Raw genomic sequence first — 13,386 nt, 5'->3', positions numbered from 1 at the left:
AGCTGACCTCAGTCCAGTGGTTTGGTGAAGCAGCTGGTTCTGGAGGTCATGAACGAGCCGAGGCTACGTTTCATCTCTGTAGACTCTCCAGGCCTAATGAACGCACCAGCTCATGTGTCCTTTTCTTTCACAGTGTCTGGGAGCAAATAATTAAAATAGAGCCAAGTGGTGGATTTTTATTCTGAAGGGTATTAAACAATCAGTGTCAGTTGTGAGTGACAGCCTGACCCACCAATCACAAAGCCATATGGCAACAGAAATGTAAAGGTGAGAGAGAGAGAGAGAGAGAGAGAGAGAGCGCTTTCACTCCAGCGTGTTGTTGAGTCTCTGCAGGAGGACTACCTGTTCGACTACCTGGCTCTCAGTCAGCGCGTGGTGGCTGAAAACAGCAGCGGGAATCTCCTGCATGCAAGCTTGTTTTTTTTTTTCTTTTGTTTGTTTGTTTTTTTCTCCTGATGCCCGCAGTGATGCCAGAGCTGCCGCGCAGATCTGTATTGTGTTCGAGCGGAATAAAGCCACAATAATAACTCTTCACCCACAGAGCAGCGTCGTGAGAGGCAGGGACCGAGCGTCGAGGCGTTGAATGGGTCTGGACGTGTGCGCCCTGGCTTTGCTCGGATGGGATGCACGGTGAGCTTCATCTGCTGTGAAGAGGACTTTCTGCAAATGCCAGTTCACCAACATGAAGAGGAGAAGAAGAAAGAGAGTCTGAGGAAGGTAAGAAGTTTGACAAACACGACTTGGCTAAAGAGTTGTTGCAGACCGGGTGTTTGATCAGGTTGTTCTCACTGACTTGCACATTGCACGTGTCTGATTTATAAACTGACTATTTTTTTTTTTTATATCGGACTTCCTCGAGGATTCAGATAAGAATCTTCGACCTTTGCCTCCACCTGATGAACTAAACATAAACTGAGTGAATGAAGATAAACCACAGCCGAGACTAGCAGCAGCAATAATAAGCGTGTTTTAGCCAGTTCTCACAATAGACCAGAGTACAGGCAGCGGTCAGCACACAACCATTAATCCAGGTATATTGTGTGTCATACCTGCTCCGACATTAGGCATTCAAACACAGCTTCAGTGAGTGAATGGGGGTAACTCATTCACCATAATGACTGCCAGGGGCAACTCAGAAAAGTCCAAGTTCAGTCATGCTCGCACTCCTTGACAAAACACAGGGATGGAAAGTGGGGATTCTACCTGCAGTGATGTAATGGAAACGATTTCCTGTTCCTTCCTTCTGCCCACTTTGGTGAGTGTTTACATTTGTATATAATTTGAATTAAGTATATGATATAAGTTGTTACATGTGATATTGTTCTACAGCCCGAGGCTTTGCTCTCTGCCCTGTGGAATGTGGTCACTGACCTGTGACCTGCGCTGATTTTTTCCCCCCTGCTCTGTCTGACCCAGTAGCTCACTTCACACTGCAGGCTAATCAGGGTTACATTTATTTCTCATGATGAAATAATACAACTGCCTGTGTTTATGTAAATCCATACCCATCAGAGTTGAGTTTACACTTTCTGATACAGTGAAAAGTGAGACATCTTTCCCATGGAAAAGTGGTCTCACTTTTGGACCCCCACTGTATATTTGAATGTGTAGCCTATATATATATATTTGAACAAGTCTTCTGAGCTCTGTATGTTGGAAAAATGTCAGCGCCTCAACTCTTACTAGTTGTGGCAGACAGATCTTTCCTTAAAAATTGTTATGTGGTCTCAGTCTGTCCTGATGCCTCCGGTATGTGAGTGTTTTTTGGTGACAATTATTTGGAGGTGATCATGAATAGTGCTAATATGGCGTTAGGTTTGTATGTGTAATAAACACATTTGTAAAGACTGGCACAGAGTTCATTTCCTCAGACATGCAGTAGAATGAACATAATAGGATGCAAGTTTTCAGAAATGTTTGCTTCACTGTTGTAACTTCAAAGTTAATAAGGTCCCTTTTCATTTTGTGTAGAGCTGCTCAGTCAAACCACAGCCTTATGTCATCCCCGTCTGACATGCCTTTATGTGCGTTTCCAGTGCTTTTTGGTGTGGTCAGGGTTTCCCAACCTTGTTTGTGTTACATACTCCTGCGGCCCGATCACATGAGCTCCAGTACTCCTTCATCAGCACCACCCGTCTCCATCCAAATGTTTTCATTTGAACTGATTTCAAACTGCGAGATATTTAATACTGTTAATCACATAAAAATGTAGATATTGTGATCCTGAGCCTGTTGTTTAAGCTTATGTTTATTTTTTCAGAAGTTTTGCATTTGTAGCCCCACCACTAGGTGTGGTGTTTTAATTACTTATCCATTTCAAGTAGCCATCTAGTTTGATTTCTTATTCACTTGCAAACTAGTCTTCACACACTTGCAAACATTAAAGTTTTACAACTGACCAAGGTTGGCAACTGCAGAAGTGCCCCCTGGTGTATAAGCAGCCCTGATCTAGATCAGTGGTTCTCAAACTTTTTCACATCAAGGACCCCTAAACGGACGCAAATTAGACCACGGACCCCCATTTGTCCCATGGTCCCCCATCTGATAAGATTCTTGCTTTTAGATGTTTTATCACAGAAAGTGTTTGAAACTCATGAGAAAAATATCCACACATTCTGTCATTGTGTTACTTATGATCCCTGGACCCAACTTTGAGGACCACTGATCCAGATGATGTCATGTGCTGTAGTACAGTCCTTTCAACACTGAAATCATACACACATACAATATTATTGCCCAGCACTGCACAGACATACTTTACATTAACCAATATAATTCCCGTGCTGCTGGGAAGTAACACTGTAGAGACACTTCTAGCGCATCGTGGATGGCTTTTCCTGGACGTGCTGAGCTGTCCAGTGGCGAAGACAAACAGCTGGCACCGAGGCGTGTAGGTCTGTGGGCACATGCCGAGCTGTGGGAAATGAATGCCTTGACACTGCCAGTAGAGCTGTGGTTGAAATAATGAAGCGGTGCTAAAGTGTTGAAAATAGTCACTCAAGCGAGGTAGCCAAGTGTCCGTCATGCTGAGTATAAACAGTGAACATCCACTTATGATTTAAAGGAACGTTTCAGAAGCTGTTGCTGTTCTGTAAGACTGAGTTTGAGACTTCGTTTTGGCATAATTTGAATCCCAAAATACAATAATTGTCGGCAATTTATCTTTAAGACACGATGTGTAGGATGCACGTTGCATAATCATTGATTGCAATTTAGTGAGAAAGAAGCGTTGTTCAAGTTTAATGCCATAAACTGGACTGAAAAGTTTACATTTTTGTGTTGAACATCTTGACTTTGGAGTTTCTTTTCTTCATGCTGATGTTTAGGTTGGAGGTGTGTGAAAGGTGTGTGTGTGTGTCTGTGTGTGAGAAATAGTTTCCTGTGGTAATTGCTCCTTGTGTATGTGTGATGCTTGTGGTTTGTGCCCCTGATGAAGACGACGGTTTCGGCTGCTCCTGTCAGCAGCGCTCAGGCTGAACTTTGAAGAGCGATAACAATCGAGCAGAAAGTAAAACCCTCATGTAAAACCAAAGTACGCAGCCTAGACTTTGAACCAGATGAGGGGGTCTTGAATAGACCTCAGGGAGAATGCACGCTGTGTGCTTTGCGTTGAGGGGTTGTTGTGTAATAGCGGCACACAGGCTGACAGACGGCTGAGAGGAGATCAGAACATGAACTGACTGCAAAGACACATTTTCAAGAACGGCATGAAGGCATGACAAAGAGGCATTACGCTGTCGAACAGACACAGATCACAAACTGCCTCAGAGTCACACACAGATGGGTTTTATGTTCTTGTTTTAAATAACGTTTAAATTTAGTAATCGTGTGTAAAAATGTTCTGTTTTGTTTCTTCTTTAAAGGTCCCATATTTTACACTTTTCCAGTGTTGTATTTGAAGTTTTGATCCATAAGAAGATATATTTGTAGTTTTAAGAAGAGAGGCTCAGAGTCTCAGAGCAGATTTCAGGTAAACACTCACAGACACCAAATCCTGCAGGGTTGGATGGTTGGTCCAAGTAGGTGGGGCTTGCGGCATGGCTGAGAGAGAGTGCTTTGTTGTGACATCACAAAGTTACAGAAGAACTGGCAGCTGGTTTTAAAGCTCAGTTTGTGAATACAGGCTGTGTGTATTTCTCTGTGGACTGAGCGCCTTGATACTTTCACAGTATTAATATAGAAGCTAGACCTGCTTTATAATCAAACAACATGGACGTCTACCTTTAGACTATATGAGACCTTTAAAACTCCTTTTGTGCTTTTTTTTTATACATCTAAAAATGACACTTTGTAATGTGAAAGGTTGTTAGATCAGACATTCCCACTGAGAATCCACACCGACTTAGCATGTTAATTTCATGGATTTAATTCCTTCCCTCTGTATGATTGAATCCCTAAAGCTTGTGAAAGCCACCCCATATAAAACCCTGGGCAGCCGCTCCCAAACATTAGCTCAGAAAAGCTGATTGTGTTCCCATTGTCGAGTGGTGAACTGCTAATGTAAAAAAAGTGGCTGATAAAGAGAGGGAGAAACACAATCTAAAGATGTGACTTTCACCTTGTTTTATTCACCCAAATTTGACTTTTGCAGTCTAAAAAGCAGTAATTCCAACTAAGCACATGTGAACTCTTGCTAAATTCTCTTGTCTTTTTAAATTCATGAAAAAGACTTATATAGGCGTTTACACCGCACTACCTAATTTAGTCGCACTGGCCACTTGAGTCGTTCCATTGACTTTATATGTAATTGCGCTACTTTAAAATCGGTCAGAACACACCCTAGAAGTTCAGATATTGGGCCAGAGCCAGAGATAAATTAAGAGCGGGCTGGATCATGTGGAGGGAGGTGTGACTCCAATGCAATGTTCACATTGCTGTATCTGCTACCCCGATAAATGGGATATGGTTTGCTAACACGTTAGCCACATGAAGCTGATAAGCTGACGGTATATTGACTCTGTTCCTGTTACAGCAACAGAGGGGCAGTGTGTGTGGTATTTGAAGTACTCTTCGCTAGTGTTGAGACAAGATGCTCTGTAAATGAAGCTTTTTAATTACATGTAAAAAAAAAAATACTAGAATCTAATTTTTATATTGGGTGCACAGTCTGCACATTTGCATATGCTTTATCAGCATGAAAGGTGATAAGTGTTGACACATATTGGTATGTACAGCATTAAATATAAACCATTTTTTACCACTAGAGGGCAGAATGACAGCAGTTAGCTTATCAGTTTTATATGATTTGTCCTGTAGCTAACAACTGCCGTATTTCTTGCATATGTATCTAGCAAACACAAAGCAATATTTGCAGTCCCCTTTCTGGCCACCTGTTAAATCCAAGTCCAATATCCCATAATGTTCAGTCCTTGTTTGGTCTACCAACACTGTAGAAAAAATATATCTCTGTCTTTGGATTGCTAATTCTTTAGTTGACTTTCTTATATACAGTTTGTGTTCTTTGGCTCCCTGCTCTTTTCACACTGGGCAGGTAGTGTGCAGTTAACCTGTTTTACTTCCTGTGCTGGGAACAGTTCCCACTCATGGTTCTACTGTGTGCAGCATTGGTTTGGTTTTGGCGCTCCAGATGTAATGAAACTATATAAGCTCAGAGTGGGATCAACAGCACAGGGATAATGACTGAAAATACACAAAAGAAAAACTAAATTGTGCACATTGAAATCTTTTTGATGTGTAGTGTAGTGTAGCTATCATAGCCAAGAGGATCTGACATCTCACCTCTGTAAAAAAACTATTGGATTAATCACAGTATTAAATATTGTAAAAAAATTGGTATTTGGATGTGAAATTATACTGTTGCATTTCTTTTTCTTTGAACTTTTAGTGTATTTTTATTCACACATTCCTTTTTGTGCAAATGACTCTGTGGGAACAGGCTTGGTTGTTAATGTTTCATAATCTTGACAACAATGTAAAATGTAATAGGTAAGTTTTTATAATAGGAAACAAGATTTTATTTTGTGCTTCTCATGTTAATAGTTGATCAAACATATGCTAACACTTTTATATTTAACAACTATATTAAAGCAATATTAAATCCAGTCGGGGACAGGTTTGTGTTTCCCAGCCCTCAGTAGGTTTCCAGTAAGGAGCAGACCAGACATCAGTAAAACAGCTGACTACGCCTCCTTAAGAAAATAATCCTCATTTCAGTTTGATGCCTGTCACGTCCAGCCCTCTATCTCCCCCGTTTCTGAATTCCCACCAACGTGTCAGACGGCAGGCGGGGGCTTTCCTGGGATTTGAAGATTTTTGATAAAGGTATGCGGTGAACTGAAAGTTACCTGCCACCCCATATTGCATTCCAGTGGATGTTTTAGCTGTGGGGAAACAGTGTGTCCTCTGTGCTGTGTCTCTGGGGAGGCCTATCATTTCACTCCTACCTGCCGGCGCTGACCCGCACATGGGCCGCAGAACAAGACCCTCTCTGTGTGTTCCCCTGTGGAAAGGTGCCCAGTGTGTGCTTGACCCGGGAGAGGGCTGTGATGCCTCAGCAAAGTTAACCCCTGTCATCTTACCTTTTAATGCCAATGCACACAGGAATTTAACCTCTGGCGAAGTAGGAAGCTTCTTATAGACCCGCTGTTCACATGACAGCCTGGGCAGAACATGTGGCATGGAGTCGACCTGATGATGATTTGTAGAGGATTCACATAATTATGGCAAAGGAGAGAGAATGAAGAGACCAGAAGAAAAATAAATATTTATTTTCCATGATCAGAGCTGTTTCTTTACAACATCTTATCTCAACCACTCCTCCAACCTGGACAACCAGCAACGCCTAGCAACAAAACATAACTATGGGTCATAATAACCTGCCCCACGACGTTTATTGACTGGATGACAGTCTCTCTTATCATCCTGAGATGCATGTGGGAATTTGTGTTTATGAATATATTCAAAAAAGAAGCAGCAGACTTAAAGGAACACAACCCTGCTAACAGAAACAGGTTTTTATCATTAAATTAACAATGATATAGCAATAATTATACAAAGTTCTTTGAATCATTTGAGATAATCAAACATAATGACCTAAAAAACTCAACAAGTTGATGTGAAAATATCAACTGTCTTGAAAATATACAGCATTTAAAGTGACATATTAATTGCCTAGATTGCGTTATTTACTTACATATTGAAAACTCTCTTTAGGAAGGGTGATGTTTGTATTAAATTGTAACATTTTAGAAGAAATCCCTCAGCTTGTGCCAACAACCAGCTTGGAGTTGTCTAATAACTTGAGTCCTTTTATCCATTTTGGATGTCAACGCCTTTACTTTCAATGCCTCGTGGTCAAAGGATGCGTGAATCCGATGAGCGGATATTTCTTTTCCAAACAGCCTTTTTAAGACATTACTGATGCAGTGATGCGTATCGCCGCCCACAAAGCCTCTGGAACACGAAGATAATGGGACACAAAAGGCGTTCATTGAGCTTCTTAAAGTGTCTTTAATTCACTTGGCAATGCACAGTGGATAGGATGTCAGTCAGAATGATAGATTAAGGCACAGGGCAACTGTATTTTCTCTCCAGAGTCACGGTTGTGTGCCCCTTTTCTTGGAATGTAAAGCGGAGGCCTAACTTCCACCTCCGCCTCAGACCTTGTGGCATTGGCGCAACATAATACACTCCGTTTAGCCCTATACCATCCAGCCTCTGTGGCTTTGTGCACCCGTGAATGTGGCCTCTATGCTGCAGTTTTGTTGATATTTCTCTACGTGTGTGGGGGGGGGGGGGGATTTTCTTGTCTTCTCCCTAATACTTGGCAAGGCAATGTTGCGTTCGCTCTTGGCAACGTCGAAATCCCACAAAGTCTCACTCTGGGGGCTTTTGTAGCCTTTCACAACACTTCCGAGTGATGGACAGGGAGCTTGGCTCTCCTAGGTCGCATCCCTTTTGCCTCAAAATGTGCCTTTTGTTGATATTTGTGACTCCTCTATTTCCCCGCTGTCTTTTCACCGAGGTCGGATGCCACAGGGCTGCAAGGGTAATTACTGTGACAGTGGAGCAGGAGTTAGTCTGGGCTACCCAGGTCGCACAATCATGTTTTCATCATCAGGAGAATGTTTTTCTTTAGGGACCTAATAAATCCCCCCCTTTGACATGCTGCATTTACTCTGAATACTCATCGGAAGAAAGAGCCGCGATTTTTTTTTTCTCTCTCTCTATTTTTCACCAACGCTTGTAACAAGCTGAGGCAGATCATTGTTGTTAGTTCGCTCTCACTGCTTTTTAAAGGGATAGGTTTGCACACTTAGACATTCCTCTGTGGAGGAATTTCATAGGTATTTGCACTGGAATGTGGTTTCTTAGTGACTGGGACTGGGAGGGTAAACGTAATGGGCATTATGAAATGTAGCCATAAAGTGTTGTCACAGGCAAAGCTGTGCGGACAGTAAAGGCTTCACTGCATTGTATAGAACTAATCTGTGGCAAGTGACAAACAATGGAGAGAATATTAAATGTTATACACTGGAAACACATGAATGTACTTTTTTTTAATTATACTATATAGACTGTTTTTTGGATAGACCTGCGGAGTCCTAAACACAACACAGATGAATAACAGTTGATTGTTCTGGAGGGAAAGTTTGTCATGCCATTATTATTAGAACAACAGGAGTAGAAACTCAATAGCCCTCCATAAAAAACCGGCACAGGTTTCACGTTCCCGTCCTGATCCCTGTTAATGAGAGCGGGTGTGTCCAGCCCTGTGCACCAAGCAAAGGAATCTTTAATTAAATCACACTCTGGGACCCGATGCTGCACATGTGTTGCACACGCCTGCAATCCTACACAAGCATCACCGGCGCGCCGCACATTTATATCATTTACACACGCCGGGAGTTCATTTATGGTAACCCCAAAGCTGTGTTCACACTATAGCTAAAAATATACTGACTATTTCTTTGTGGGGTTGGGCATTAGATTCTATATCACATGAGATGATGGGAATTTGTCGACAGATTTAGTTGTATCTTTTTATATGTATGTGGCTTTCACTGGGTGCATTTGTCCAGTGTGGAGAAATGCTGTAACTCAATGAGCAGTGAGACTTTATAAATGGTAATATTGGATTTATAGGATTTTATGTAATATAATGAAGAACCCTTGATATGTCAGGTATTTGATTTTGTCAAAAACAGACGTTCGTACTTGCTATACTCTAAATCTGTGTCTACTCTGTACCGATTAGCATTTTTTTCCCCACTCCCAATTTATACCACATGATTTTGAGGTACAGATTTATACACAACATATGCAGTCTAGTTTTAGCTTGTATTTAAATACTTGGATAAGAGGCATGGAAATACATTACCAATAGAACATTAAGATGAAGGAAGCTCGTTCCACAGGCCAGGAGCCGAGGAACTAAAAGCTTCTTCTTCTTGCTTGGCTCTGATTCTGGGAACTCTGTGTAAACCTGTCCCACATGACCTGAGGGGTCTGATGCTTCGTATCGTGGATCACAGAGGTGTTTGGGCCCAAGAGCATTTAGTGCTTTATAGACAAGTGGTAGGATTTTAAAATCTACCCCTTTGACACATACGATCAAGCTCTAGCTCTTGTCATGATTTTACTATGTGCATGTGTCTCTGATATAGTTGTTTTTATATTTGTATGGGACGGAGGCAAATGTAACATCCTCATTATAAACAGTCATCAAAGATGAGCCACAATTAGGGTTGTATAACAGCAGCTTTAGGGGATTGAGTATAAATGCTTTGAGTGTTAATACGGACATAGTTTCTTTGGTTCCACATGGAGTTTCCCAGACAGCAAGAATAACAGATTGGATTACCTAAATTGAGGGGTTTTACCCTTTAAGCCCACTTCATTTTACATTACAGTAGTCACAGACGCTCTGAGAACATAATCTACTTCTTTGCCTCCTGCGCGCCTATCTGCCTTGGCAAGCCTTTATGGCATGACTCTGTAAATAGCCTGAATACCTCCTCGTGATTGTATTGCATCGTATTGTATTGTATTGCATTGTGTTGTGGTGTGCACCACCTCAGACAAGAGGCCAATATTTCTGTGGGTGTGCAAGTGATATATTACTTTTTAATATGGGAATGCTATCGTGGGAAAATTAGATTGACTCATACTTAATCTAACAAGTTAAACCTGAAAGACATAGGTTTACCAGCTTGAGCTTTATTATGGTAGTAAACTATTAAAAGAAAGAGCTTATCATAAAATGTGTTAATCAGGTGTAAAGAGAATACATACTTATACAAAAGCATGCACCTGTTTGAGTGATATCTATTAATGAAGACGTACAGCTCTTTACTTACATAAGATATTAGCATTGTAAATAATATTTGATCCCAGGAGCAACATTACATAACATCAGTGTTAGTGGTGGAAAACATGCTCCAAATGTTTGCCTGCTATATTTTATCTGTCCTGAAAGGTTGGTCTCTCTTATCAGAGATAACAGTAATGGATTTAACAGTGTGCAGTTAGATAAAGTGGCTTTAAACAGTACTAGATGAAGCCCAACAAGCTGCTCTAATGGCTGCATTATCAGTTAGCAGCTCCCTCCACTGCACAAGCGTTGTTATCCCTTCACTGGAGAAAATTCTTGTCAGGGCACTTTCACTGTTGTGGCCCATTTCTGAGATGGCTTTGTCATTTTGTCCATTTGTCTCATATTACCTCTCACCTCTGCTGTAGCCCAGTCTTTAACACCTGCCTTCTGCATTCTGAAGTTTAGACTCTTAGATTAGTGTTCTCAGGATACCATGCTGCAATGTTAATTTTTCACAATAAAACAATTTGAGTTTTCAAACTAAGGCCCAAGACTCATTCACCCAAAATGAATGTAAGCTGTCAAAGAAAGTTATATTTGCAGAGGTTGGATAGATAATATTTTAGTACACATACTTTCATGTCACATGCTGATACTTCCTAACCAATCATCAACATATTCTGCATCTGATTAAAGATGCAGGAAGTCAAATCTTTACTGTACTGAAGTGGCAATTTCATCAATACGAGAACAAGTGCTCTGTTCTCAAGATTTAGATCGAAACCTGCATTTGTCACGTAGTTGTGACTGCTCAGATGAAGCTGGAGCATGGTGAGTGCCTGTTGTGGCAGCGCATTCAATCTTAAACTGTAAAATGTGACAAAAATAGTGCGATAGACTTGTTTCAGTTTGATAATAGATGGCGCATACCAGACACCCATCAATGATGATGATCTATGTTATAATTGATAAGGTCATTAAGGTAATTAATGACTAACAGGTCCTTTATAAAACAAAAACTTGTCACAAAGATGAGGATAAAACAGCATTTTCAAAAAAAATTCGAAAAAGTTGTTGAAGCTTTCTCAGCAGATGCTAGAGGTCTTTATTGTTTCCATTTGCAATGCCTGCACTGCTTCACCTGAGTGTAAAATGTAACTGCCTCGAGTTAACATAAGCTTGCTGAAGTCAGCAAACAGCCTTATCTTTATCTGGTGCTGAATCCAAGATGCTTCCAAGCATTACTTCATGATTATGGCTTTATCGTGGGTTGCCAGTTTCCTCCATTTTGTGCTGACAAAACAACAATAGCAAAAGAGTTTTAGGGCTTTCGGCGGGTCTGACAAGACAGTGCATTTCTTTTAAATGCCAGCACTAGAGTTAAAGACATGATCTGTTGCGTTTTTAAACTGAAAATTTTATTCCGAAGTAAGAATGTCAGTTCAGATTTTGAATAAACAGTGAATAACATACGTTGAGTATCGAGTCCAACCAGAGCTACTCAAGTATCAGACATAATGACACAAGTTCAAGGTCAGGACTTGGTAACTAGGAACCAAATGGACATGTGAAGACCACTCTACTGAATACATGATAATGCAATATTGAGGGGAAAATGGCAACATCACTAAAAGGTCTTTTCTGTGAGTTAAGGTAATAATTTTCTGAAATGTCCCAAAACAGTAAATCCCAAAGGTTTTGAGTAAGAACTGCAAATCCGATTTGATGCACGTCTAGCTAAAATACCAGCCAAACTGGTTGTTTAATTCAAGTCTGGTCAAGTCTGTAACGTCAAGATGACGGAAGCTTGTTTGCTTTACATTATCTCCGAGACAGGCCAAACATCACATCAACACACAACAACAGTTCTCATGACTCTTATTTGCTGGGGAAAACCATGTGACAGTGTTTGCTTGTCGTCTGGGTGGGTCTCTGCCATTTTGACTAGGGACAGACATGAAAGAAAAAGGAAGACAACCAATAAACAGAGAATACATTCTTTCTTTGAAATGGTGGCTTGTAGCCAAAACAACAGCAGAGGGCTGCATTTTTTCTGAGGACTTCAAAGCAGAGGTTAGGGCTACCTAGAATGATTTTGATGATAATGTGCTTTTTAACCAGCAGATGGGGACATTGCCATTAATTTTTTCTACTGTGATTTACTCAGTTAATTACACACACATGCTCATGGATTTAAAATGTGGATTAATAAATGCTTTATAAATTAAAATGTTGTGGATACTTTGTTGTATGTCTTTTTGCACTAGTCTTGTATAGTATCCCTTAAATTGTGAAATTGTACAAGAGTATGCCTCTGATTGTTACCAAGAGACATTTCCAATGTTTTATATTGAACTTCACAGGTCAAATGATCTTGTTTCTAATGTAACTCTACATTATGCAGATGCTAGAGGCAATGAGGTGAGACTAGTGCTGAAGGCTGATTTGCACTTATTATTTAAGCCCCTCCATAACATATAATATGCTTGACTAAATAAGCAGCAATGAAAGTTCAAATTATTGTTAATTAAGAGTTTAACACTTAGCTCATCTACTTCAGGACTGTGTAGATGTGGTTTGATTTAGAGATGTTTTATAGTCCTAGCGCAGTGTGGAGCAGTAGAGGAGGTTGTACCAGCGGCTGGTTCAGGAGTTCTTCCATCACAGTTAGTTTTGTGGTTTGGTTATTTTGAGGCGAGACGAATCAGGGTCTTCTTGACTGATGCATTGACTCATTATCTTTGTCATTTAAAGTGACTGGTGCAAGTCAGAAGGACAGCCAGTATTAAGATGTGACTGAAGTGAAACAAAGCATGATCCCAAGTGGCTGAAACATGATGTAAAGTGACAGAAAAGTGACAGTGAATGAGTCTTTCTGTTATGTTCAGAGGCTGTGACAAATGTGTCATGTAGCTCTTTAAAAGTAAATGGTACCAAGTTATAAAATTTTGTAAAAGAGAAGCCCCTTTTCGCCTAAAGCACTGAATGATTCCAATGTAAACACTATTAAAAGCTCCATGGCGAGGTGATGGCTGTGTAATGTCCCGTCGCTCTTCTGCAACAAGGTCTGTTTCTGAGAAGTTAATTCAATTAAAGCAGACAAAAGGCCA

At 40.6% G+C, this 13,386-nt stretch overlaps 1 protein-coding gene across 8 annotated transcripts in view; it reads left to right on the top strand.

Annotated features, from left to right (window-relative positions):
• The first annotated feature begins 304 nt into the window (after positions 1–304).
• The window catches only part of tns1b (tensin 1b), a 169,781-nt gene continuing 156,699 nt past the window's right edge, over positions 305–13,386 (top strand). For 3 of the 8 annotated variants that reach the window (XM_056389777.1, XM_056389771.1, XM_056389769.1), the window contains exon 1: positions 308–717. In XM_056389777.1, the coding sequence (XP_056245752.1) occupies positions 619–717 (99 nt within the window). In that variant the 5' untranslated portion in view covers positions 308–618. Of the gene's footprint in view, positions 718–13,386 lie in introns of all 8 variants that reach the window. The other 5 variants (XM_056389766.1, XM_056389765.1, XM_056389770.1 and 2 more) reach the window with 4 other exon arrangements.

The sequence above is a fragment of the Seriola aureovittata genome, chromosome 11, assembly GCF_021018895.1.
Source record: "Seriola aureovittata isolate HTS-2021-v1 ecotype China chromosome 11, ASM2101889v1, whole genome shotgun sequence".
NCBI classification, from domain to species: Eukaryota; Metazoa; Chordata; class Actinopteri; order Carangiformes; family Carangidae; genus Seriola; species Seriola aureovittata.
Note: the sequence above shows the minus strand (reverse complement) of the source record. Positions and strands in the feature narration are given on the sequence as shown.